Here is a 27,312-nt window from a genome sequence, read left to right as displayed (position 1 = left end):
AAAACCTGCATTTTCTTACAAAGAACTTGCTTTAAACATGGCAACAGAAAGTTACATGTGGTATTTAAGTTGGTGAGTGTCAGAATTACTTATTATATCCCTAGGCATGGAATCAGGCAGTTCATCTCTGTGACCCTTCCATAAGGAGGAATCGTGACACTAAGGAATAGAAAGTGGCAGGTGCTCCTTTGTGCTTTTGTCATCAGGCTGTGTTTTGTATAGCACTGATACAAGTTGGAGTACAAATCCAAGCTGTCTTTAACACAGGGCAAGCTGCCTGGACCCAGGCTTACCTTACAGACACATGGTAACTGTCCCTTGGGCCCATCAACAGTTTTGAGGCGTAGATCTGCGGAACTACCAGCATAGACTGTTTTGTGGCTTGCTCTTTACCTGCTGGTATAGGGATATGGCATCATACACCAGCTCCAAGCCGCAGACCACAAAGGGAAGAATTCCATGGAGAGATCTGTGCTGGTGGCTGCACGGACCTCCACATTCACTCACACTTGGTTATGAGTGGGTAGAACTGCAGGGGAAGCTTGTCCTGGGTCTTATTAGATATAGAGACAGCTCTGAGTACAGTTACGTGGTTTACAATCCCCTAGGGTTTCCATAAAGAAAAGCTGCACTATATCCATTGGTTACAATTGAATAATTGTGGATACAAAAAAAGAACTGAATCAAATAACAAGAAGATGGTCAAGTACGCTACTCAATGGTAAATACGTACAGGTATGTCCTAAACGTCACCTTGCTACCTTTTTATGGATGTACCTGTACATCTATAAGGGCATGAAGGGCTTAAAAAAAGATCTGCCAGTTTTATAATAACTGCACGTAAAACTACTTGTTTGCTTACCTATCGCTACATATCTTATTTCAGCAAAAAGACAAAATGCTTTTCAGTAGGTGCAAATGGGCCAAAAACGATTTGGACAATTTTTTTTTGTTTAATTTTTGGCCCATTTGTTCTCGGGCAAGGAATTTCATAACGTGACCATTTCGTTTAGCCGAAAATTTGTTGTCTGGTGCCCACATTCACTCTCTCTAAATCTTTCTCTAAATTTCTTCTCTGCCAACCACTTCTGCATCTTGTTCTTCATTTTCTCTTTTATCTTCGTCCGCATCTCAACGGATATAACCTAGCAGAAACTTAGAAACATAGAAAGTGACGGCAGATAATAACCAGTAGGCCCATCCAGTCTGCCCAACCTCTGAGTACTTTCCTTTAGTAATTGCCCTTATCCTATATCTAGCTTGGCCTTATGCCTATCCCATGCTTGCTTAAATGCCTTTACTGTATTAACATCTACCTACATTCTGCTGGAAGGCTATTCCATGCGTCCACTACCCTTTCCGTAAAGCTATTTTCTGATGTTACCATTAAACCTTTGCCCCTCTAGCTTATGGCTATGTCCTCTTGTTGTGGTAGTATTTCTCCTTTTAAATAAACTATCTTCCTTTACCTTATTGATTCCCTTTAAGTATTTAAATGTTTCTCATATCCCCCCTGCCACGTCTTTCTTCCAGGCTATATAGGTTAAGATCCTTTAACCTGTCCTGGTAAGGTTTATCTTGTAATCCATAAACCATTTTAGTAGCCTTTCTCTGAACTTTCTCCAACATTTCTATATCCTTCTGGAGATCCGGTCTCCAGTACTGGACACAATACTCCAAGTGAGGTCTCACCAGTGATCTGTACAACAGCATGAGCACTTCTCTCTTTCTACTGCTAATACTTCTTGCTATACAACCAAGCATTCTGCTAGCATTACCTGCTGCTCTACTGCATTGTCTGCCTACCTTTAAATCCTCAGAAATAATTACCCCTAAATCCCTTTCCTGACACGTTGAGGTTAGGACAGTATCAAATATTCTATACTCTGCCCTTGGGTTTTTATGCCCCAGGTGCATTACTTTGCATTTATCCACATTTAATGCCAATTGCCACAGCTCTGATCATTTTTCCAGCTTACCTAGATCGTTTGCCATTTGGCTTCTTCCTCCAGGAACATCAACCCTGTTGCAAATTTTTGTGTCGTCAGCAAATAAACATACCTTTCCATCAAGACCATCTGCGATATCACTAATAAAAACATTAAAGAGAATGGGTCCAAGTACAGATCCCTGAGGTATCCCGCTGGTAACAAGACCTTGTTCTGAATATACGCCATTGACTACAACCCTCTGTTGTCTGTCACTCAGCCACACCTAATCCATTCAACAATATTGGGATCTAAACCCAGAGATTGCAGTTTATTTATGTCTTCTATGTGGCACAGTGCCAAAGGCCTTACTGAAATCCAGATACGCAATGTCTACTGCACCACCTTGATCAATTACTTTAGTCACCCAATCAAAAAAATCAATAAGATTCGTTTGGCATGATCCTCCTGAGGAAAACCCTTGTTGTTTTTGATCTTGAAGCCCATGTGACTTCAGATGTTCAACAATCCTTTCCCTTAACATAGTTTCCAATAATTTCCCCACAGATGTAAGACTAACTGGCCTGTAGTAGCCCGACTCCTCCCTACTGCCTTTTTTGTGAATGGGCACAACATTCGCTACTTTCCAATCCCCCGGGACAACTCCCGTTACCAATGATTCGTTAAATATATCAGTTAACGGTTTTGCTAGTACACCCCCAAGCTCTTTTAATAACTTGGGGTGCATCTGGTAACTTCTCCCCGATCCTCCAAAGGGAGGAGAGGACATCACTGAAAGTGGTGTCATTTTGCCCTTGAACCCCCAACTGGCGGATAGGGGAGAGGATGTCGCCAAAAGTGCCGCCAAATTGCTCCGAGTTAGGGCAAAATGATGGCATGTTTCATGACATCCTCTACCCTGCGCTGCAAATTTGGCAGGTTATGCCCACCGAGACGTGGACGAAGATAGCAGAGAGAACATTAAATCTGAAGAAGCGGAAATGCCCGTTCGTGGGGGGCTGGCCTCATTTTTAGGACTTTGTATGACATGCTCAATTTACCAAAATACATTTGCAATTCATACGAATCCGAATGCACAAGTCTGTTTGTCACTTTCGTATGCTTTCTGTCTATTTTATACGCTATTGCTATAATAGTGATCCTAGTATAGATTGTTGATTAATTTACATACTTTTATTAACTAATTTTATTTAGCATTGTTTTAATTGGGAAAAAATAATAGTGTCTTCTGTGTCCAGTTACTTTAGAAAACATCCACCATTAAACATATCCGTGCCTATTCCTGTCATGGAAGAGTCACTTTGAAATCATGAACCTAAAATTAACGTTACGAAACAATATGTGAGATTATATATATATATATATATATATATATATATATATATATATATATATATATAATATAGAATGTTTCTGTACACGAAGGCATAGGAATCAATGCATTTCACACATCCCCGCCACTGCCTCGCCTCGCCCCGCCGCCTCCTCTGGTTACTAATACACTAACTGACGTTTTTTTCTTAACAGTTACAGCGGTCTCGCGTTGAACTCGCGCGAGAACGCGACACAAATGCCCTTCCAATGAAACGGCAGACTCCCATTCCGCAGCCAATCGGGTTCGACGTTGGTAAAGCTGGCCCTGCCGAGCAGTTAGATTGTTCTGGAAGAGCCGGCCCTACTTTCTTGCACGGCGCGGCGTGGTAGGGGAAGCCGCTAGCTGATTCATTGTGTCGTACAAGCGCCGGTGTTTTCCCTCCCCTTCGGTCTGTTCTTCTGCAACGCAATGTCGGCCGTAAAAGCACTTAACCCCAAAGCCGAGGTGGCCCGAGCCCATGCCGCTCTTGCCGTTAATATCAGCGCCGCACGTGGACTTCAGGATGTGCTGCGGACCAACCTCGGGCCTAAGGGCACCATGAAAATGTGAGCCTCTGACAGACCGCCGTTACTGCCTTGTTGGGGATGTAAGATATAATGGGTGACGGACGGGCTGGGGGTCGTTATATTGGGCATTGTCAGCTCCCTGAAGCGGCGCCCGTTTTAATACCCATGTAGGCTTAACGTTATACCGCGTTCTAAAGCCCCGCTATGCTTAAGGATGACAGGCCTGGTTAATACCCCCCCTTACCGGGTGTCCGCATGTCCTTTAAAACTTAACTTATTGTTACGTTTTTTGTATTATTTGTGGGAATCAAGATAAGGCCGAGTGACGCCCATCAGATAAAAACGTAAGATCATTGCTCTGATCCACACGCTATACCGGGTTAGTGTGTTTGCCAGTCTCGGTGAGAATTCACTATTGGCTGCTGCTTCTGGATCGCCAAAGGGTTAATATTTCTTGTCCCTGCTTGAGGGTATTTTTTGAGCTGCTACCCAAAAATAGAAATGCAATTTATACATGCTACGGGGCTAGTCTTATGACATTTTAAGATATGAAGAGGATAAACGCAGTATTTAGTGTCCGATTGCAGCGGGCGCATATGGATCATTTGGGATTTACAAAAAAAAATGTAATATAAACTGAAGTTTTAGTCCGGGGTTAGCGCCGATATCACTAGCTGGGTGTTTGTCAGCCGTAAAGTATTTGCATAGAAAGATACCGGTGTTTCATTGTTGAGTCCATGGTTTCAATGGGTTTCAGATCTGTGTGCCGGGCTTATAAAGCTCTTAGAATTGCACATTAAATCGTTTTCTTTCTCCTTTTTTTTTTTTTTGTGCTCTATAGGCTGGTGTCTGGTGCTGGAGACATCAAGCTGACCAAAGATGGCAATGTGTTGCTTCATGAAATGGTAAGTGTGTCCTATGTATCGGGGGGGGGGGGGGGGGATTTTACCTCTAAGCTTAAACTGGGTTATCCAGTCTGAAGCCTTCCACAACCAGTAGTATAAATAACACTTATTTTTAGAACATTGATGCTTCATCACATAGTTGTTGCCAAGGCAAAATCTGGTTTAGACTTTATTTTATTCTAATAAAAAGTGACTTGTTGGGTTTGTAGTAGGGATCAATTGCTGAGTCTGCATGGATGAATTCTGCGTTGGCTTGCGGTAGCGACTGCAGTCAGACACCATGCTAAACTATTTCTTGCATGTGCTCGTTTTAATGACGTTTGTTCATTGAATGTCGTCAAAAAGTGCATTTGCATACACTGCTACTCAAAGCAAACAAATGTGCGCAGTGCACACAGTATACACTTGTAGTCTTCCTTCTTTCAGCGATATTTATCAAAGTGAGTTAAAAAAAAGAGACCATTTGACCAGTGCCTTCTGAAATGTTTGTGTCCAGCTACAGCCGTGTGATGATATCCCAGAAACATGGGTGGTTTTTCGTGGCATCTTCTTCCTTAGGACCCTGTTTCATTGAATCTGTTCTCTCATGGCTGTTTTACTGGAGACGCATTATATAGAACTAGTTGTCAGTTTGATGCTTGCTGAAAAATACAGCATCAGTAATCTATTTAGCCTTGGATGTCAGCCTTGGATGTCAGCCTTGGATGTCATCCTTGGTGCATCCTGGGCCTGAATGAAATCGTTCACTCCTAGGTATGTCCATCTGTCTTCGTTTTTTTTGTTTTGTTTTAATATTACCCTGTTTTGCTTTTCAGCAAATTCAGCACCCAACAGCATCCCTGATTGCTAAAGTAGCCACTGCGCAAGATGATATCACCGGTGATGGCACAACCTCCAACGTCCTGATCATCGGGGAGCTGCTGAAACAAGCAGATCTATACATTTCAGAGGTATGCTGGGTTCCAGAGTCTTGCGTCTTTACTGAAAGTACAATGAAGTTGTTATAGGAGTAGTTTTTGTTACGCCGCTGTTGCCATAAAGTGGCGTTGACAAGGCTCCCGGTGTTTACCTCTTAAACATTTCTAGTTGCTGAATTAGCTGTGTTATGAAGGGCACTCCAGTGAACTATTCACTCAAGAAGGGATAATTAGACCCTCCATAACATTAATCTGTGAGATTTTGTAAATGTAATCTTGGCGGTTGTTTGTTATGCAGTCGCACTATGTTGCACAAGAAGCTCTAGGGTTTGTTCTTTCATATTTATATTATGTTATTTTACACACACACACCCACCCACACACACACACCCAGTCATGTGCCAGTATCCGTTATATCCTATGCATTATAAAGGCCCAGCCAGGCTGTTTAATGTCCCCTCATAATGCATTTTAAATGTGTTTAATATAAGTACATATATTTTCCGTAGGGTCTTCATCCAAGAATTGTGACTGAAGGCTTTGAAGCTGCAAAGGGCAAAGCGCTTGAAGTCTTGGATCAGTTGAAAGTGTCCAAGGAAATGGACCGGGAGACCCTAATCAATGTGGCACGGACATCACTGTGCACCAAGGTTCATGCTGAACTAGCTGATGTCTTAACAGAGGTGAGTTCATTATTTTTTATATATGCAAGCTGTAGAGTTAAAACATGGTTGAAGAGATCATAACAAACTAACAGCCACTCTGCCATCCCCTCCTGACTTGCCTCTCGTGCTTCAGGCTCCCTGGTGTCTAAGGACAGCCAGTTAACGTCTTCGTGATGCACATAGACCCCTCCGCCACTTCTGCTGGGGCTTCTATGATGGAGCACAGGATGGTCATGTCATGATGACGCTCTGTCATAGAAGCCCCGGCGGAAGTGCCGGTAGCAGCAGAGGTGTCCACGTGCACTGGCTGACAGATAGGAGGATTCAGGTTCACTGTAGCTCTGTGGGGGATTTAGTTTTTAGTCTTATAGTCAGACCTCATTTGCTCTGGAAACAAAACTCATTTTATGTTCGAGCAAATACAGTAATCTTGTGTATTTTAATTATATAGGAATCCAAATTCCTATTTCCATATAACTTTTATATGAATAATGTTCACATCTTTTTGCGTTTCAGGCTGTTGTGGACTCTATTTTGGCCATCAGGCAGCCAAATGAGCCTGTTGACTTGTACATGGTTGAAATTATGGAGATGAAACATAAAACAGAAAGTGACACCAAGTGAGTAGCATTAGTATGCATGATAAACTGTGTGTGCAGTTTGGTAAAGTTAATTAAATCAGAGGAATTCTTTCATATAACTAAAGGAAAAAAAATGTTTAGTGGTGCTTATGGCAAACAAGGTTTTGTAGCAGCAAGGAATCCTTAAACTGTAACTGTGATTAAATATTCAAGATTATTGGAACTATAACAGATGTGTAGTGTTTTATTATCTTGCTGTGGTTGGTATGCATTCTTCTTTTCTGGTGCATGGATGAATTCTGCGTTACCTTGCTGTAGTTACTGCAGTCAGACACCATGCTAAAGTGAATCTCAACTGTGCTTTTGATGACCTATTTGTGTTTTGGCATGTAGGCAGCACAGTGGCGTACACATTTAACACATTGTATTCATGTCTGAAAACATCCATCTCTACCTGCTCCCAGTTTTCTTTCATTAAGAGCTACAATCTCCTGTCCCCATCAGGTTGATCAGAGGGCTTGTCCTTGATCATGGAGCTCGTCATCCAGATATGAAGAAGAGAGTGGAAGATGCCTTCATCCTCACCTGTAATGTTTCCTTGGAATATGAAAAGACGTATGTTTGGGGTTTTTTATTATAATTTGTCTATATATATAATATGCAAGAAAATGCTATTACATTTATTATAAAAAACATTGAGTCTACCTTAAGTATCTGAAATTGAACTGTAGTATGTCTATTTTATCTGGCCCCTGTATATCATTGTTTCTGAACTGTTTAGCATTAGAGTTAGCCGGGGGGGGTTGCATAAGGATGCCACCCTGGGTCACCCCCTAGGGCAACACCCGAGGTAAATCCATCACTGCATGGAAACCTTACAGTTTAGATGTGAATATACCTTAACCTTCACTTTAAATGTATATTTTCAGAGAAGTGAATTCCGGATTCTTCTACAAAAGCGCAGATGAGCGTGAAAAACTGGTTAAAGCTGAGCGGAAGTTTATTGAAGAGAGGGTAAATAAAATCATTGCCCTGAAGCAAAAGGTCTGTGGAGATACTGGCAAAGGATTTGTTGTGATAAATCAAAAGGTACGTTTCTGGTAGTTCTAGACGTTTTATAATTGACCTCTTTATATTGTGCTTTAGTGATCTGCATGGGGAATGCTAATGTGTGCTTCAGTGATTTCCTTTGCTAAATGAATGTCTATTCCTCTGATAATTCTTCAGTATCCCTACACTGTTTTAATATGTTGGACAGTGGGGTACGAGTGGTGTTTCAACATATAATCTAGTGAAGTTTTTACTTGTACGTAACCAGGTGAAATTATGAATATATATTTTTCATAAAATTGTTTAAAAGATTCAGGAAAATGTTTCAACTTGACACTTTATTAGAACATAAAAAGAGGTTGCAGAGTTACGTGTACAAGACATTAATGAGTAGTTTGTGTTTTAGGGAATTGACCCATATTCTTTGGATGCCCTTGCTAAGGAAGGAATTGTAGCACTTCGTAGAGCAAAGAGAAGAAATATGGAAAGGTTGGTTCTTTTTTGCTTTGTTCATAATCGCTTCTCTTGTTGAATGAACTGTTTGATAAATGCTTTCCTTGGTACTTGGGTATTATCCGGACACCCAATGCCCATGTATGTTATAGAAGTTGGCTATTGCCAGGGAACTGACCATCTGAGCATCTAAGCGACCAAAGGCTTTAATGAAAATTAACACATCTGGTGAGCCGTACTATTCCGCCCTGCTTTGCGTGCCGGGAGATGACAAGGCTCCAGTTGCGTGGGGTTTCGCCGCTGATGGGCTTCCTCCTTTCTCCTCCCTTCGTATAAATACCTTGTCCTTTTTTTGAATATGCATGTTACAGGGGGCCATACTTCATATGCAACAGCCGTCCGATGAATGGCACATGCTTTACACGTACATATCTTTATTATTCATAAATCCCATACGTGATCAACCAACTTCCCTATACGTATAAATGCTAATCCTATATCCACAAATGTCTTAGAATTTTCATGGGGAACATGTCATTGTCTGTTTTTTTAATAGAGTGACAATGTAGTAATCTCTGAATTACTACATTGAATGAGGTTTAATGCCATATAGAACAGTATCTATGAAAATGCCCCATTCTGCCGCACTGTGATTTCCTTTATGGTGGTCTACGTGTATACAAAATACACTACGTGGCGCACGGATAATTCACAAGTACCTATTTATGTGTGTATGTATCTATGTATATAATATGTATATGTATCTAACAAGGATTTGTTGTCCCCAGGTTGACTCTGGCATGTGGTGGCAATGCCATGAATTCTGTGGATGATCTCACTCCTGAATGCTTAGGACATGCTGGCCTTGTATATGAATACACAATGGTAAATGGCTACATATTTGTATTCTGATTTAGTAAACTTTTTGGCTTTGTCATGAAAATACACAGTAACATGTGAATGTAGCCAGACTGCAGTCTTCGTTGGTGCTGGTCTTGCCCAATACGCGCTGACGTTTAGGATTGGATGATGAATATTGTTGTTTTTATTAACATAGTTCCAACAATTTACACAACGCTTCTTACAACACATATATTCAAGGGCTATGAAAGACTATTATTAACAGACTAAGGCAAATCTATCCGTTAGATGGAGAGGGCCTGCTTACAATCTTGACTGTAGTTCAGCGCTCTGGGAACATTTTGGAAGCTGGCGGATGTGATTTGTCCCGATTATATTGGTTAGATATTATTACGCTAACTTCTCCTCCCTGTTGTCTGGTCTAGGGTGAAGAAAAGTTCACTTTCGTAGAGGAGTGTGACATCCCACGCTCTGTGACACTGCTCGTCAAGGGGCCAAATAAGCACACGCTAACCCAGATCAAAGACGCCATAAGAGATGGGCTGAGAGCTGTCAAAAATGCCATTGAAGACGGTGAGAGTGCTTACATTACACTTATAAATCTGTGTTCGCTGTCGTATACACAAAGTGCGGGTAATCTTGTAAACTTACTCCCTTCGTGTCCTAAATAGTCTTCGTTAAACTTTGTTCTAACCACACAAAAGGCTTGGGGTAAACTCACTTTGTTCTTTGTAAAAGGCTGTGTGGTACCCGGTGCTGGGGCGCTAGAAATGGCCATCGCTGATGCTCTTATGAAGCACAAGCCCAGTGTGAAAGGCAGAGCCCAGCTTGGTGTGCAGGCGTTTGCTGATGCTCTCCTCATCATTCCCAAGGTATGAATATAAGCATGACTTATTTGGTGTATGTAAATTTATTAGAATGTCTTTGTTTAAGCTAGTTTAGAGTGACCTAGGCATGTTCACTGGGGTGCGGCCGAAGGTTTATTCACGCTATCATATTATCATGCTAGGTTAAAACTTTTTGATACCCCCCACTGCGTTATGAAGGGCTGTTGGCAGAGGTTTTCCCTGCAAAATGCGTGGTTTAAGTGGTGACATGACATATCTAACATTATCTATGCATTATGCAGGGTCAGGCTGTTCATTGCCACAAATAATCACCGAGCTTGGCCCTTCACAATGCCTACCATAATCTTCCTTTTAACTTTTTTAAGTAAATAAACACTTGCCCGAACTCTGAGCTGAATCTGTCATTGGGAATGGCTAGTCTTCTCTGGCATTTTGTAGTCAAAACATTGTATTAGTAGTGTTGTCTTCAAACATCACTTTTAAAACACTTATTTGTCTTTTATATCGTGCCATGAGTTTAAACTTTATTTCAGCCAGTTCTAAGCCCTCACAAGGAGCTGAGCTGCACAGGGAACACCCAAGTGTGCTACGTAGCCCCCTTGGCTTTAATCCTGTGCTAAATTGATGTCTGTCCTTTTTCCTCTGCGTCGAGATGGGGTCTTATCCTCCTCCACGTATTCAGAAGAACAGTACATTGTGTAAACTTATTTGCACCGGGGACCCCCCAGCCTCTATGGGAGAACAGTAGTTACACCTGCCCATGTACATATATCCAATACAGGGGGAAGTAAGAGAAGCATTTTTTAAAGGGATGTTTTAGGGTCCTTGTCAGCCCTATTGTACTTTAATATGCAGCCGTGGTCCGGCGATACTTGAAGTATCACTGGGCATGGAAGTTTGTCTGTGCAGGAAGCAATTGTGTGATCCGAGAGAAGGGGGAAACATTCATTTCTTTGGTTTTGTTTTTTAGGTTCTAGCCCAAAACTCTGGTTATGACGCTCAGGAGACATTGGTAAAACTTCAGACTGAATATGCTGAATCAGGTCAGCTTGTGGGTGTGGACCTCAACACAGGTAACATATTTGGAGTTGATACAGTGTGAAACATTTTAAACTGTAATATAAGTAGAACCATTGTGTGGATGCCCACTGTTTCTATGTACTGTTTTCTACTTAAAAAGCACTTTTAGATATATATTATTACTTTAGTCATTCTGCCCAAAGTTGGTTAGGTGATTTTGTGCACAGAGAACACCCCAAGATTGCCTGGTCGGCTTTGTTGGGCTTTAAATCTGTGCTAAAAGAATGTCTGTCCTTTTTCCTCTGCGTTGGAAGATACAATTTTTCTTCTACACGTATTCAGAAGAACAGTACAACACATGGAACCTTGAAGCTCTTTAGGCAGCAGTTACGTGGATATTATAAGATAAAATCACATTAGGCATTGCTTAGATTTCTAATGTGTGTTAAATGCTAGAAAGGCGATATTTGTCTAACACCGATTTTTTTTTTTTTTTTTTTTTTTTTTTTTTTTTTCCCCCCCCAAGGTGAACCAATGGTTTCAGCAGAAGCAGGTGTCTGGGACAACTACAGTGTTAAAAAGCAGCTCCTCCATTCCTGGTAATACTTAGAACTTCTCTTGCATTTTTATATGTGATCCCTCCAGTTTGTGGCTTTTTCAGTAGAATATTTTTGTTGACTTAACCTGGCTAAAGACAGTGCCTCAAACTGCTGCTTGTAACATTGGAATGGAAATTCCCAAATGTTTGTAGAGCTTTGGTAGTAATTGGAGATAAAGTGAACTTTTTTTTTTCTCCTCCATTGACTGGCTTAAGTAGACCTGAGGGGGCCACCTGGGAAAATTTAGACATGGTGGTTGTAAGCTCTTCTAGTTTTTAGATCCTTAAAGGTGTTTTGTTTTTTTGTTTCCTTCCAGCACTGTAATCGCAAGCAATATCCTCCTAGTGGATGAAATCATGAGAGCAGGAATGTCTTCTCTTAAAGGATAAACGTCTGAATGCTGGATATCTTCAACGCATTCGGCTGCTTCCTTCAATTTACTGAACGTGCAGATCCAGTAAAAATGTGTCACTTAAAACTGTTAAACGATAGCACCTATTGAATCCTGATTGACCCAATGTTCAGAATGTATTTATTTTTTCTTTCTTTTTTTTATGGCACTGAAGTGTACAAGTTGACTCTGCGGTCTTTGTACGAAATAAAATCAGCTCTTCAATTACCTTGTGTCAATGGTTTAACTTATTATTGTGTAATGTTGAGATCAATGAGTATAATGAAACTTTTATAATGAGCGGAGTTTTTATTAAGTTCATCTCTATTGCCAAGTCACATGGGCATCCTTACCGCTGCAATGGTTGGAGAGACTTGGGCATATTTGCCCAGTTAATAAAGCACTAGAAATTGGCATATGGTCAACTTCTTACTGTACAGTGTATGTGATGCAGCACCTAAATTAATGGAAGATTTGTGTTATTTAATGTATTGAAGGTCAACCTTTAAAGTCATTGCAGTAGCTGGAAAGCTGCCATTTTCCAACTCTCTCAGCTTGGCAACTGTGGTCATGTTGAGAGGAGCTTCAGGGTGTTTTCTGTCTAGAAAACCTTAAGATTGTCAGCTTGCGAGCAGGGTTCTCCACCTAATGTATCGGTTAGTCTGTCAATCCTCGTCTTGTCATACCCCTTGAATATATGTAATAAGTGCTGCGTAAACTTTTGTCACTATGTAAATAAAAGATAATAGAGAAATGCATAAATAGCGTCAAACTACATGCGCCGAGTTCCATCCACACATGCTAGTTAGGTTATGGATCTACTCTTCAAGGAAGGTCCTCCCAGAGTAGAAGGTCATCTGCAAAAGACCTGGATCTATATACATGATCCAGAGCCCTTGGCAACGTGGACGGCTCTGTTGTATTGGGGAAGTCTGCTTCATCAACATACCGTATTTGCTCGATTTATAAGACGAGGTTTTTTCCAGAGCAAATGCGGTAATGTCAGGGTTCAGTCTAACGACAGTGGTATTCACCTCTGACTAAAAATCTGCAGCTTGTGTGGAAGTCAATGTTCCTCAGCGCTCGGCCCTCATGAAGTCCTACTGGGGAGATGAGGCCTGAATGGGGAGGTGTTCCATTCTTCAGTTTGGCCAAAAGCTTAACCAGTGACCCTGGATGCTTTATCTCAGGTCTGGAAAAGTGCTCTGAGTTTCCATCTATGCACCTGTTCAGAAGATAAGGATAGACAGATAATCTGTAGTTCTCATTGCTCCGCTATGGCAGTTGCCAGTCGATTTAGGCTGCCATAGCTTCCCTCGTTCCTCAGGGTTGTATGCTGCATTGTAATACTTTACACCATTATGTAGAATGCATTTTAGTTATATTTAATACACGGTATAACCATTCTACCTTTCACGCACACTCATATAGTTTTTTCGCATGTATAGCTTAGGTAACACAATTTAATGTTTTGTTTTTCTTCCGTTAAACTGAGCGTGTTAACAGAATAGATAACAGTTGTCCTCCAAGTGTGCCACATGCTTCCTCTACTCACACTTCCTTTACTGCTGTCAATACGCCAGTGTGACAACAGGCATGTGAATGTCTTTCGTTAACCGCCTATTTTCCAAATCCCACCGATATGCTCAACTGGAAACTATATTCAGAGAAAAAGTGCTGTGACTTCTTCAATAACAGGAAAGTGGTGGCTCACAGAAGCAAAGTACGTTCCTCTACGTTAGAGTTCCAGGATCAGTAGATGCAACTTCTTGTGATGGACTCCCTTCTCAACGCATTACCTCTCTCGAGACTATATTAATGTACTACCCAAGAATCATTTTCTCTAGATGCGTTATTTACATTTTCCTCGGAGGCTTTCCTTTTCCCTCTACGCTCCCTCTGTTGATAGATTTTTATTTTTTTGTGGGCTATTTCCAGTTTCCTTTCCAGTTCATAGATTTTCATCTTGATTTTTTCAGCACTCGGGAGGCAATAACTGTGGTCCGTGGGTATTTCCGTCTGTTTGTGTGCGTCTGTGCTCGGTTTAGTTGGAGGATCTTCTTCTGTCTCGGTGACGGTGGTGTTCTTCAAGAGAGCTATCTGCAGTGTAAAGATGTGAGATACACGGAGTTAGCCTTGAGGCCTTGTATTAGAACTGGGGATTTTCTCCAAGTCAAACAATTTGCCTATATAGAGGTTTCAAATGCAGATGACATTAATAAAAGCTGGTTAGCTTGAGGTTTCTTGGTTTAAGAACATAGATGGAATCTTGACCTACGTCCTTAAATAGAGCTGGCTACCTGTTATCCAAATGCGACTCACATTTTTTTCCCCAGTTGCCAATCTACCTCACCAAGTGTAGAAGTTAATACGTATAACTTTACTGGTTTTCCAGAAGCTTCAATATACTTAGCTGGAGCTACTGGAGTTCTGGATTGCCTTTAAAAAAAGCATTTTGTTTACAACAATCTTCCTCAATGGTCTATACGATCATCTACAACCTGTATTCATCTGAAGACGGAGGTGATTCTTGGGTATGGCAGTAAGCTACTCACCCCAAAAAACTTCTATGAACCATATTTTCATTATTGTTTAAAAAAATCACATTATTGTATTCATTTCGTGTGTAGGGAATGAAACCTTAGCTTTATTACCTTTTCGAGCATGTGGTTAGGATAGATAAATATCGTTGGTACAGCATTTGCCCTCAAGCGTACGGTTTGTCCTGTCCTATCAAAATATGTCTCTTCAAAGTGTTTGGAGCACAGAAAAGTATGAAGACCGGGGACGAAGTTGTCTCTGTTCACGTACTTTAGCCACTCGGTTCGTCTTTTTATGTTTGATGGGAATCTAAGGAGACAAATATTGTCGATATATCATTTCAGGTAATCTCCCATCCTAATAGACAATGGTAGGTATTGTCAAAATTACGAGCTGGAAGAGTTGTGAGTTAAAGAGATAACTTTGGAGAGGGTCAGCCCTAGGCAGGTGCCAAAAGTGAATTGTCGGGCTCCACAGTCCACCCTTGGATCTGTTGGCCAATGTCCTGAAATACACTGCCTGTGGAAAAGCCACATGGACCACGCTGGCCAAACCCAACCACAATGAGGACATCACAATGGTATGAGCATGTGTGTGGGAGAAGATATTTGTGCTTAGATATAACTATATATTTGCAGTAACAAAAAATAGTTTAACAAGTGTTCTTTTTTGCCATAAATAAGCCCAAAAATCCTAAAAACCAATTTAAAAAGGAGACAAGGTCTCCATGGAGAAACACTCAAATATACAGTGAGGAGCCAGCAAATGAGGTCAATAACAAACAAGTTTCCTTTAGTGTTATACTACATCCCCAGATTCAAAGATGTCTTCTTATGCTAGTGCAGGATGACGTGCATAGCCATGCATTTGACGACACATCATGATGATGACGACAATAATGGCACATGACTTTTACATCCTTGTACTTTAGTAAATGAAGCCTCCTGTTTAGAATGTAATGTTATATTGTGAAGAGCATTCACGTTAAGTCTTATTGCCTTGGTGATCCCCAGTTGTCGCACCTACCTATGAAAAGTTACCCGATTGTCTTTTTTAGAGTTGCTGTTACACCCAGAGGCAGCGCATGTAGTGGGCATTATATCTCAGTACGAGAACACTGCAACCGCATCCCTAAGCAATATGGCTGCCGCAGGCTTCAATGAGTCACATGACCGCACGCAAGTCAGCGACGTCATCGCAGCTTTTAAGGTAGACCAATGTAATTTGATGACAAGTAGAGATTGTGCTGTTTAATGTTCGCCTCCTCTCGAAAATCGAGCTTGTTCAGCAGCCTGTTCCAAACCCCTCACATAATATGCAGAGGAAGCAGCCGGAATAGAGTTATCTCCGGGTCAGACATCGCTGCCAGCTCAAAGGTCTCTGCACAGTGGACTCGGCTGGGACTGAGCGAGAAGAAGCCGCAAGAGCAGAAGCCGGCATACGCTGTAAGTCACTCGCCCGATGAACATGTGCAAAGGGGCATCTGGCCACCGGCTCCAGGTAGCCCGTTTATGATCATATTCTAACCCCGCTGCAGCGTCCTGGGCAGGCATTGCAGTGAGCGGGGCTTGCACTGCTTTCCATGCCATGACAGGGGAGCTGATGCAATCCTACTCGGGATAGTCATCATCATCATCATTCACCACCCACGCTGTCAGATGCAGCGTTTTATTAAAGCATCGGGTAGTGTCAGCAGGTGATCGATTCCTTAAAGCTCCAGATCTCTAATACCGGGTAATACAGAATGCTTGATCGATCACATGTATTCAATTTATCTGATCTGCACGAGCATTCCTGACACATCAGCAATCTGAGGGATGATAGAGTAGTCGGCATTCACCGGCATGTGTGTTTTTTAATTATTTTGTACACATTTTGTTATTTATAAATGGATTTGTGAGGATGAATTAAATGAATTCAATGAATGAAATTTTGAGATCACTTAAAATCACTGCAGCTGCTGTACATGGTAATGAACCATGCAAACTGAAGTTAGTGTCTTTAAATTATATACTGTTTATAGGTTTTTGGTTGTTGTCGGAGTGAAAAGTTAATTGTAAATGGTTTCTGTAAAATAAGATTTCTTAATGATCATCATCAGACTGCTTGGGACGTATCGCCTCCATGCTAGTAAAATACCGGCGAGGTTATAAATACTCACATTTAGGCTTATTCGTTAAACGGAGAGTTGACAGGCAAGTTTGTGGTTTCAGCTCCCTGATTGCACTATACATTATGAAGTGCTGTAGTTTCTACAGCACTTCATAATGGCTGGCCCTGTAAAATGCATAGTTAAAGAGTTCTTCCAAGTGTTTTTACATGTTGAATTATGTGTTATACATTGCCAGCTCAGCCCTTCATATGGGAGGAATCTGACAGTGTGAGCCCTTCATGATAAAGAAGAAGTGGATGAAGCCACAACTTTCCTGCAAGTTCTCCTGACAAACTTTAGTAAATAAACCCAAAATGAATTGTTGTGAATACGCTCTTTGATTATTCACCATTTAGTAACCTTGATAAATATATATTGTATAATAAATGTTTTTTTTACCCTTATTGCGAACTGAAGAAATACAGTACAAAACCTAGAGATCCTTATTTCCTTATGTCCTTATGTCTTGTGACATTCTATATTTATCAGCAGTTCCGAGACCTTTGGTCAACCCTGACATTAAGATTTTTGGCTAGACTTTACTTGCAGTTGCAGCAGTTTGCAGTGTGTTTTGGGATTATAAATGCCGCAATAACATGCTAGAGGTATTTTGCTGCACAAGCACTACATAACCTGACGCGCCACATAAAAACAATAAATACCGTATTTACTCGATTATAAGATGACCCTGATTATAAGACGACCCCCCAAATCTGAATATTAATTTAGGAAAAAAAGAAAAAGCCTGAATATAAGACGACCCTATAGGAAAAAAGTTTTACCAGTAAATGTTAATTCATCTAAACTATTTTTTTTAATAAAAGCTATGATTGAGAAAAATATTTTGGTTTTAGTTCCTTCTATTTTCCAACCTGCCCCCCCAGTTATGCACATCTGCCCCAGAAATGCCTTATACCCCCTAAATGCCACTGTGCCCCATGATATGCCTTTTAACCCTCTATATGCCCTGTGCCCCATGATATGCCCTTTGACCCCCTATGTGCCACTCTGCCTCCAGAAATGCCTTATACCCCTATATGCCACTCTGGCATTTAGAGGGTTAAAAGGCATATTATGGGGAAGAGTGGCATATAGGGAGGTTTAAGGCATTCAGTTGGCAGGGTGGCGTATAGAGGGTTAAAAAGGCATTTCTGGAGGCAGAGTGGCATTAAGGGGGTTAAAAGGCATTTCACAGAGAGAGGGGGGGAGAGGAGGATCCAGGTCCCCTGCACCTGCGGGGGATCTGGATCTTAGTCGTCTCATAGTCAGACTGATTATAAGACGACCCCAATTATAAGACGAGGGGTATTTTTCAGAGCATTTGCTCTGGAAAAAACCTCGTCTTATAATCGAGCAAATACGGTAATAATAAATAATTTGTACACTAAATGAAAAATGCTTTGGTCCTTAAGGTTCCAACAGGAAAGTAACACAAACCTGTAGACAAATTTATCAGTGGTCTGCTAATTGCATGTAACCTATTAGGTAAAGTTGTGCAGTGTTGGCAGGTCATCGCTAAAAGATTCATATAATTGAATGTTATGTTACTGATCTTGAGTGCATCTGCATCAAATAACACAGCCGTATATCTTCATCAGTCTTCATCTTGTCATCTCATCATTATAGACCAGTGACCAAAGAATGGCGTCCCTCTCAGAGTTAAAGGAAATTTTCCGCAAGGCAGACGCTGTGTGCTTTGATGTGGACAGCACTGTCATCAAAGAAGAGGGCATCGATGAACTGGCCAAGTTCTGTGGCGTGGGGGATGCTGTAGCAGAAATGTAAGTGCCCTTCCGTCTATATACTGAGCCGAGTAGTGGATGGGTACCTTACCAATGTTACCCTTGTGTATCCGATCTTATCATTTACTATGGATCTATGTTTAGACTAATATGCGTCAAATGAAAATTCACTTGTGGCTTTGACCATTGAACAAGTTTTGTTTACTTGAGGCTGGTTCTATGGGCTTACAACCTCCGAGTGCTGCAGTGCTTGTAGACGGTACTTTTCCGTTCCAGATCTCGCGCATGTCACTGAATCGGTTCCTTGGAAGCTGACACACTAGAGCTTTTTGCTCTAGCTCGTTGAGCAGTGGGAGAGAGAGGACTGCCAGGAATTCTGCAAATCATGTGGGCACACAATGCGTATGATGGGATTTCTTTTTTTAACTAATTCCCCAGACAAGAAAGAATTCATGCTGTGGCTGGCTGCCCTTGGGTTCCTTCCACATGCAGTCTGGAACACTAGCCAGGAATCCACCAGATTATGTTTAATGTTATTATTATTATTATTATTATTACTATAATGGTAGCATAATGCTATAATGTATAATTATGTTTATTTTTCTCTGCCTGTTTTATATTGTAAACAGCATATGAAGATATGGTTATGTACATCTAGAACACCGTAACATTGTTCTCTCTTTTTGACAGATAAAAACTGTACAAATAAAGAATTAAAAATAAATGCATAAATGAAAACTGCACTATATATCTATATCTATCTATATATCTATATATATAATATTACACAATCAGATGTGCTCCATGTGGAAGTTCTTTAATAGCTCCATAATGTATACTGGTAATGCTAAGCATATACTATTTGTGATTTCCTGTAGTACCGCTGAATATATCTTTAGAATTTGTTTGAAAATAGGTTTACATTGTGTAATGCTATTTTCAACCCTTTTGCACATTCTTTCTACTATACCCTGGAATTTAAACTGGACCTTTGTACAGATGAAACGTCAATCTCCATGACGTGGGACTGACCGTTGAGATTGCGTTACTTGCACCCACTCACCTACTTGCAGCGAAAGCATACAGCAAAATCTATTTTAACCTGTGCTTTTTGCTATTAACAGGATATTCTGTAGTCACATATACCTGCAGCCTGTAGTGTAGCATTGCAGGCTCATTCATGATTAGGTACAGTCACAATGTGTTTGGAAAGAGCGTGGAATAGTGATATTATTTTACTACTGAGAATACTAACCTCTCAGAGTACAGAGAAGGATTCTATACAATGGCTACAATAATGCGAAAATGGAACAAATATTTATCGACACCATTGCGTGTAACTATGTACCGTATTTGCTCAATTATAACACAACCCCCCCCAAAAAAACATCTGAAAAACGACCTAGTCTTGTAATCGAGGTCGTCTTTTATTCAGACCCTAGATTTATGCTGATCCTCCAATATAGCACTTCCGCCGTCTACTATAGTCCCCAGAGACACTATATATATGCACGCTTGCGGGACTCTGAGCTGCAAGCTAATATGTGGAAACACTTGGGCGTGGGTCACATGATTTACACAGGAATCACATGACCCCGCAGCTACGCTCTTCACGAAGTGATCTCCCACGGTCCCGCCTATCATTCTGTGCTCCTCTTCACCAGTTGTGGAGAGGAGCTGGTTCAAATAGGGTCAAATCTTTGTGGACTACATACTCAGGCTGCCCTAAAGTTGACTGAGCATCATGGGACATGTTGTTCCTAAAGGTGTGCTGCTCATCTCTGAGCCATTGTTTTCCCCTCTGATACATGATATTTTTTTCAATATGTTTTGATGTCATACTTTGCAGATAATATTTCTCTTAGGTGTTGTAATGATTAAACAATGATTCATGGCAAAAACTTTTGATTTTTCCCCCCATTGGGTCATTTTATTCAGGCCTTTTCTTCTTTTTCTTTCTTTCAATGAGATCCAAAGCTTAGGGGTGGTCATCTTATAATCCGGTGGATATGGAAATGCACACCAGAGGAATATGTGAATGATGGTCCTCTCTATCCTTTTTCAGGACACGCAGAGCGATGGGGGGATCTCTGACATTCAGGGCAGCCCTCACAGAGAGGCTCGCGTTAATCCGGCCAACAAGGGAACAGGTACAAGCTCTGATAACTGAGCACCCCCCAAGGCTTACTGAGGGCATAAAGTGAGTATCCAATATCCTGCAATGTTACATATTTACACTTCTCCAGTGTTTTACAATTTGCTCCAAAACATCTTCACTCTAGAACTTTACATTTAAGAATTTAAACAATGTTATTCCTAAAGATATTTCACTGTTAGTCAATCTTGTTTAAAAGAATTTTGAATTCTCCTTGGTGGCCTCAGAAAATCAGATACTTGAAACCAAGGCCAATGTAGCCCCACTGGTGGTCTAAAAGTGTATTGTTTTCAAAGAAAATACGTGCTGGGATTTTAATTTGCTGACGTAGACAGAAGTGTCTGTCTCTAACAGTGTTACACTTATTATTGTTTTTAAGGGAACTGGTTCATAAGCTGCATCAGAGGAACATCCAAGTCTTCCTCATATCTGGCGGATTCCACAGCATTGTGGAGCATGTAGCTACACAGCTAGACATCCCTCTGACCAACATCTATGCAAACAGACTCAAGTTCTACTTTAATGGTATGAATGTTGGATTGCTTAACCATAAAGACTGTGTAGCTGCACCCTATTGTTACGCTCCTGGTGACCATACCTGGGAACTTTTCGGGTTTGACCCGGATTGCCGAGTGAAACACCACTTCTCCGGTTCAAGACCCGAATCCTCTGGGTCGTGGGAGCGGGGTCTTGACATGCCCTGTTCCCCGCCCATTTTCCCTTTGAATTAGGGTTGTTTCCAGCAGACATCAGCGGGACCGCCCACCGATGTTAGTGGGCAGTCCTGGCCACGTCCCGCAAGAGAAGGCTCCGGGTAGCCGGAGCCCAAAAGTTCCCAGGTATGCTGGTGACTATTGCCCGCAACGTCCCTGCTTATCTTCATTTCGTTTTTGGAAATGTTTCCTTTGCTGACATTGCTGGTGAGAACAGCGAGAATTGTTTTTAACCTAATTGGATCATACCAACATGAATATGGGGATGTCAATGGTTTGAGTCTGGAAGAATATACAGCAAATACCTAAGGTAGCTAAGGAAGCATAACACTGTTATTGTTAAATTAATATAGTAGCATCATATACAGCAGTGATGTACAATTTGAATATACAGTCATATATTAAATAATTAAAGTATGAAAAAGAGATGCCTTCTGTCTCGTATATTATCAATATTCAGTTCAACAATGAAAATTCACAATTATGCTTCCTTTTTGTTCACGGGTATAAAAACCTTCAGACAGGTTTATATTTTTATGTACTTATCATGGAGGCACAGTTTAAAAAAGAAAAAGTAGTAGTAAAAGGGACACAATTAGACAGAGGGACGCATAGCACCCCATCTTTTTTTAAGAAGTTGTATTTATATCAAGTATTGCCAATATGATTGTTTGCTGTGTAACTCTTAATATTAATAGCCACACACTTTCATCTTATATTTATATTTTAAGGAAAACTTAAATCCAACAAATTATGAATGGACTTTCATCCATGCCTGTAATTTGGTTTGTAGGGGAGTATGCTGGATTTGATGAGACACAGCTCACAGCAGAATCCGGCGGAAAAGGAAAAGTCATTGGCTTGCTGAAGGAAAAGTATGGTTTCCGAAAAATTGTGATGGTCGGAGATGGAGCTACTGACATGGAAGCTTGCCCCCCAGCAGTAAGTAGTAGAATGCTAAGCAAGATTAATACTGTCTCATAAAGCGACCACCACTGGGGTGCCAGGGAGCCACTGACAGGGTTTGGTTATGTGTTTTGTGTATATGTTACAAGTAGGGCTGCAACTAACGATTATTTTAATAATCGATTAGTTGGCCGATTATTTTTTCGATTAATCGATTAATCGGATAAAAAAAATGAATGTAAATTTTTCATTTATTTAAAATAATTTACTAAACAAATGATGTTAAATACAAACAGCAAAATAAAAAAACTTTGATAATACATTTCTTGTCTTTATTTCCCAACCAGCCCCCCAATATATGCACATTTGAGCCCAGGCTTGCTACGCTGCCTCCCAGACATGCCATGCTGCCCCCCCCCATATGCCACGCTGCCTACCACAGCACTCCACGCTGCCTCCCACATATACCACACCACGCTGCCTCCCACATCTGCCACTCCACGCTGCCTCCCAGATATGCCACTCCACGCTGCCTCCCACATCTGCCACGCCATGCTGCCTCCCACATCTGCCACTCCACTCTACCCCCCACATGCCACTGTGCCTGATACGCCTTATACCCCCTGAAACACCACTCCATCCTCCCCAGACATGCCACCCTGCCCTCCCCACATATGCCACGCCATGCTGCCTCCCACATTTGCCACTCCACAATGCCTCCCACATCTGCCACTGTGCCTGATACGCCTTTTATCCCCACTCCATCCTCCCAAGACATGCCACCCTGCCTCCCAGACATGCCACTTCTCTACCCCCAGATATGCCACTCTACCCCCAGATATGCATTATACACCCTGATACACCACTCCGTCCTCCCCAGACATGCCACACTGCCCTCCCCACATATGCCTTATATACTGTATATGCCTTATACCCCCAGATATGTCACTTCACTGCCCCCAGGATTTAGATTCCCCTAAATTAACCCTAAACTCCCCATTAACCATAACTGCCCCTAAATTAACCCTTAACACCCCTTAACCACAGCATCCCCTAAATTAACCCCAAACACCCCATTAACCACAGCTGCTCCTAAATTAACCCTAAACACCCTATTAACATAACTGCCCCTAAATTAACCCTAAACACCCAATTAACCATAACTGCCCCTAAATTAACCCTAAACACCCCACTAACCATAACTGCCCCTAAATTAACCCCCACCTCCCCTAACTTTCAGTAGCCCAAATATATATATATATATTACATACATATATACACACACACATATATATATATATATATATATATATATATATATATATATATATATACACATACACACACATTATATATACATATATACATATACTTACAGTTAGATGAGTGTCACAGCCATGTGGTTCTGGCCTGGAGAAGGAAGGGGCGGGGCCAGTTGTCACAGTGATTACAGGGAGGGGGAGTAAGTAGGAGCTGCTGCTGTGAGACGGTGAGTCAGACTAAACGGATTATATAATGAGGGGGATTTTTCAGAGCGTTTGCTCTGAAAAAACCCTCATTTTATAATCGATAATAATCGATTCAAATAATCGATAATGAAATTCGTTGCCAACGAATTTCATTATCGATTATTATCGATTTTATCGATTAGTTGTTGCAGCCCTAGTTACAAGACTTCCTGCAACTTGTGCCGACTCGACTTTGTGTAGGCTAAACTTGTTGAGCAGTTTGGTTCTGAGAATGTAAACCCTGCCTTCAGATGCCTAAACTTGGTATACATTACTGAGACAGGTATAGCGGGTTTACATGCAGGTTTTTCAGGTATTTTATCCCAGCTAAACTAGCTTCTTGACCGCAACAAATCATTATATATAATAAAGGTTCCTTAGACCCCTAAAATTTAACAGCACAAAACAAGGGATGCACCAAAATGAAAGGCAACCAGTACATGCTGGAATCTGGGTATGCCTGGGCATGATAGGCGTGTGATTGCTGTTAGCAATCATAAGTATGTAATATAGCAATCACACTCCTATCATGCACAGGTAGCCAATACATGCTGAAACCTGACTAACTGCCCCTTGTGTATTGATGCTGCCAGCAGTATGGGGTGGGCACATCACTTACAGCCTCCCTGTGCCATGCCCCCCCATCCATGCTATCACACACACATTCATTCATATACTCATTCACAAACATTCATTCATATACTCATTCATTCACTCAATCACGCATACTCATTCATAACCCTCCCCCACCCCTTTACCACCCCTGCTGCTTCCCTGTGCCTTATTGTTCTCCCGCCCAGGGGAAGAAGGAAAGGAGTAGGGTCATGTGATGTAAATTCTTGTGAGTTCGCTGGGTTCCTGCTTCCCCTGGGTGCATCCCTACACAAAACAATAGAACAGGTTTCTGTATATTATATGTATAATATAGACGTGCATATATACACGTAAATAATATTTATTCTGCATCCAGTCTTTTAATGTTTTATTTTTGTGAAACTAGTACACTGAAGTTTGCTTTTACTTCTGAATAATAGGACGGATTCATCGGCTTTGGAGGCAACGTGACAAGACAACAGGTGAAGGAGAAAGCAAAGTGGTATATTACAGACTTCGAGGAGCTGCTGAGAGAACTTGATAGTGACAGTATCAAAATGAATCACAATGATATATTTTACTAGTGTGCGTGTAGTAGAAAACCAATGTAGTTTTATATTGCATAGCAAAGCTTTTTATGTAAACCTTTCCGCAGTGGAAGGTAGAATTTATTTTCCATTTTTTTACATATTATCTAGTGTAGTACATAACGAATATATATATATATTTATATATATATATATACAGTTCTTAGATTTAACAAATTGTTCATAACTTGAAAGTCCATTGTATTCAATGTATTTTTAGTGTTTCTTAGAAATAATACTTTTTTTTTTCTTCTTCATACATAAGAGTGTTTTTGTCGGTGGACCGTAGCAATTTTTCTATAACAAGATAACATTTGAGAAAGGGGTAGCCTTTTCAAAATCTTTTGACTCAATGTCTTTCTTATGACACTGACCTATCCTATAGTAAATGTATTGATATTATTAGTGCCTGTTCACCATTGAATGCATAAGCCATCAGCACCTTTTGAACCTGTCGACGTGGTGGATGTTTGAACCATAGTGTTTCTGTACTTTAAACTAGTTCATAAAGAATTCACTTTATGTTTGACTAATTATGTGTGTATGTCCTAATTGTAGCACTTTGGCGGAAACATTATAAACTGTTTGGACCAGCAAAAAGTGACTTGACTAAATTTTGTCTGATTTTCTGAGTATCCGTTTTTTTTTGGTATTATATGATGTAACAAGGAACAAAATGCATATTGTCATTAAATCATTAAAGGATAGATAACATAGGCAAAAACTAATATTTGTTCAGGGATATTGCCTTCCTGGCAAAGGGCAGTAGTCAGATCTATGAGATAGCTAGAGTAAAGATTCTAGCTCGTGTACCTTGTGTTTTCTGTTTTGGTTCAGAGCTGGATTAACAATCCTTGGGGCCCCTAGGTGCCAATGCGTGCGCCCTCTTCTCAAGCCATTTTATATAATCTGTAGGGCTAGGCACCCGGGTTGCCTTGTGCATCAATTGTTTCTCTGTGGTGTCACTGCACCCATGTCAACTTATGTAGAAAGTGATCTGGGGTGTAATCTCTGAAAGAAAGGCTACTTTAAAGGACTGGCGGGGCATGGGCTCAACCTCTTTCGAACAACACATATACTAACAAAAATATAAATATAAAAAAGAAAAGTTGGAAGTAAACTACCAAACTTTTGTGTGATACCTTCATGTAAACAGTAATATATCTCCCTAATGTACATGTACTAATAAAATATAAATGTGTGTTCCATGTTATTGTGTCTTGTTGGTCCAGAACTCTACCCTTGCCATTTCTAGGTAATAGATGAAACTAGACATAAGATACGCATAATGGAATAGCATTAACAACAGATCTGGAAATACTTTCCAGTGCCAGCAGCATTAAATGTATGTAATAACGTCCAATCTTTAAGTCTTTAAGTTACACTGTAGGGTTGGAAGAGTCAAGTCCATCATTTTTAAGATTTTCTGAATTGTATTTAGCGAATGAACGAAGGGACACTGCTGATACAGCTATATAGACTTTGCCTAAAATACATAGATGAAAAGAACGTTGAGTTGCGTTCTTACACTAAGCAGAGTATATAAAATGGGGACTACCCCGTTTCTGTGTTCATCTGGTCTCAGGGGCAATATCTTTAAGGTGGCCTTAAGTTTAATTTTGACTGCTTGCAGGTAAAATGCCAGATAGAACATGCTAGTGTATCAGTGGATAGCCCACACTTTTCCTCTTGATTAAGAGGTTTAACAAATAAAGCTGATGTTCAGAAAAGAGATATTTATGTGCACACTCCATGACAGCCAGCATGCATACTTTTGCGTATCACCAGCTACTGGAGATGTAGAAGTATATATTATGAGACACTACCAGACATCTATGCTAAAGACTACATTCAAGGCTTTGATTCCAAATACATATATGTGACCAAAATTATGTGGACAACTGACCGTCACACCTGTATGAACGTGTTGTACATTCCATTCCAAAACCAAGGCCACTCTAATTCCTCCACACCAAGCTCGTCAAACCATGTCTTTGTGGACCTTGCTTGTGTACAGGGGCACACTCATGCTTGAACATAAAATGGCCTTCTTCAAACTGGTGCCACAACGCTGGAAGTTTTTCAATTGTCTAAAATGTCTTTGTATGCTGTAGCATTAACATTACCCCTCAGTGGAAATATGAGGTCTAGCCCAAACCCTAAAAATCAGCCTTACACCTCTCCAGCTGGCACTTGGCATCGCACATTGTGATCTTCGTCTTGTGGGCAACTGCTCGGCCATGAAGACCTATTTCGTTAGGTCCCAGCGCGCTTGTTCAGATGTTGCATCCAGA

At 40.9% G+C, this 27,312-nt stretch overlaps 3 protein-coding genes and 4 non-coding genes across 9 annotated transcripts; 6 read left to right on the top strand and 1 right to left on the bottom strand.

The window, feature by feature from the left end:
• The first annotated feature begins 3,616 nt into the window (after nt 1-3,616).
• CCT6A (chaperonin containing TCP1 subunit 6A) lies at nt 3,617-12,348 on the top strand. The gene is made up of 14 exons (XM_053454896.1): nt 3,617-3,869; nt 4,672-4,735; nt 5,551-5,685; nt 6,162-6,335; nt 6,834-6,937; nt 7,403-7,513; nt 7,828-7,987; nt 8,355-8,437; nt 9,190-9,286; nt 9,688-9,835; nt 10,001-10,134; nt 11,081-11,183; nt 11,657-11,729; nt 12,046-12,348. Exons 1-14 carry the CDS (start codon nt 3,733-3,735, stop codon nt 12,116-12,118), a joined length of 1,596 nt encoding a protein of 531 aa, XP_053310871.1. The 5' UTR covers nt 3,617-3,732; the 3' UTR covers nt 12,119-12,348.
• Nucleotides 4,966-5,097, top strand: LOC128476042 (small nucleolar RNA SNORA15). The gene has a single exon (XR_008347070.1). It is a non-coding gene; the product is annotated as a small nucleolar RNA SNORA15 (small nucleolar RNA).
• Nucleotides 7,185-7,312, top strand: LOC128476041 (small nucleolar RNA SNORA15). The gene has a single exon (XR_008347069.1). It is a non-coding gene; the product is annotated as a small nucleolar RNA SNORA15 (small nucleolar RNA).
• On the top strand, nt 10,673-10,807 carry LOC128476048 (small nucleolar RNA SNORA22). Its single transcript, XR_008347075.1, has one exon. It is a non-coding gene; the product is annotated as a small nucleolar RNA SNORA22 (small nucleolar RNA).
• On the top strand, nt 11,350-11,487 carry LOC128476049 (small nucleolar RNA SNORA22). Its single transcript, XR_008347076.1, has one exon. It is a non-coding gene; the product is annotated as a small nucleolar RNA SNORA22 (small nucleolar RNA).
• Nucleotides 12,349-13,935: 1,587 nt separating the features above from the next.
• On the bottom strand, nt 13,936-15,994 carry LOC128472919 (THAP domain-containing protein 2-like). Its single transcript, XM_053454904.1, has 3 exons — nt 15,688-15,994; nt 14,775-14,970; nt 13,936-14,220 (listed from the first exon to the last, which is right to left on the bottom strand). Exons 1-3 carry the CDS (start codon nt 15,756-15,758, stop codon nt 13,936-13,938), a joined length of 552 nt encoding a protein of 183 aa, XP_053310879.1. The 5' UTR covers nt 15,759-15,994.
• Nucleotides 15,870-25,618, top strand: PSPH (phosphoserine phosphatase). Of its 3 annotated transcripts, none has more exons than XM_053454901.1 (6): nt 15,870-16,106; nt 18,440-18,594; nt 20,621-20,755; nt 21,090-21,235; nt 22,217-22,365; nt 24,872-25,618. In XM_053454901.1, exons 1-6 carry the CDS (start codon nt 15,915-15,917, stop codon nt 25,013-25,015), a joined length of 921 nt encoding a protein of 306 aa, XP_053310876.1. In that variant the 5' UTR covers nt 15,870-15,914; the 3' UTR covers nt 25,016-25,618. The 3 variants fall into 3 exon arrangements, with proteins under 3 accessions (XP_053310876.1, XP_053310878.1, XP_053310877.1); XM_053454903.1 differs by having other exon boundaries at nt 15,981-16,106; nt 18,445-18,594; XM_053454902.1 differs by lacking the exon at nt 15,870-16,106 and adding an exon at nt 16,258-16,395.
• The last annotated feature ends 1,694 nt before the right edge of the window (nt 25,619-27,312 follow it).

This window comes from Spea bombifrons, chromosome 2, assembly GCF_027358695.1.
Source record: "Spea bombifrons isolate aSpeBom1 chromosome 2, aSpeBom1.2.pri, whole genome shotgun sequence".
Classification (NCBI taxonomy): Eukaryota; Metazoa; Chordata; class Amphibia; order Anura; family Pelobatidae; genus Spea; species Spea bombifrons.
This window is presented reverse-complemented; position numbering and strand designations above follow the sequence as displayed.

Excerpts from the sequence above, each read along its gene's own strand:
- CCT6A (XM_053454896.1), top strand. The coding sequence starts at position 3,733 with ATGTCGGCCGTAAAAGCACTTAACCCCAAAGCCGAGGTGGCCCGAGCC. Across the intron at positions 7,514-7,827 it reads TCCTTGGAATATGAAAAGAC|AGAAGTGAATTCCGGATTCT; the intron begins GTATGTTTGGGG and ends GTATATTTTCAG. Across the intron at positions 9,836-10,000 it reads CAAAAATGCCATTGAAGACG|GCTGTGTGGTACCCGGTGCT; the intron begins GTGAGAGTGCTT and ends TCTTTGTAAAAG.
- LOC128472919 (XM_053454904.1), bottom strand. The coding sequence starts at position 15,758 with ATGCCCACTACATGCGCTGCCTCTGGGTGTAACAGCAACTCTAAAAAA. Across the intron at positions 14,971-15,687 it reads AATCGGGTAACTTTTCATAG|ATTCCCATCAAACATAAAAA; the intron begins GTAGGTGCGACA and ends TTGTCTCCTTAG. Across the intron at positions 14,221-14,774 it reads CTAACCACATGCTCGAAAAG|ATAGCTCTCTTGAAGAACAC; the intron begins GTAATAAAGCTA and ends TTTACACTGCAG.
- PSPH (XM_053454901.1), top strand. The coding sequence starts at position 15,915 with ATGTTCGCCTCCTCTCGAAAATCGAGCTTGTTCAGCAGCCTGTTCCAA. Across the intron at positions 16,107-18,439 it reads AGCAGAAGCCGGCATACGCT|ACCAGTGACCAAAGAATGGC; the intron begins GTAAGTCACTCG and ends TCATCATTATAG. Across the intron at positions 20,756-21,089 it reads AGGCTTACTGAGGGCATAAA|GGAACTGGTTCATAAGCTGC; the intron begins GTGAGTATCCAA and ends ATTGTTTTTAAG.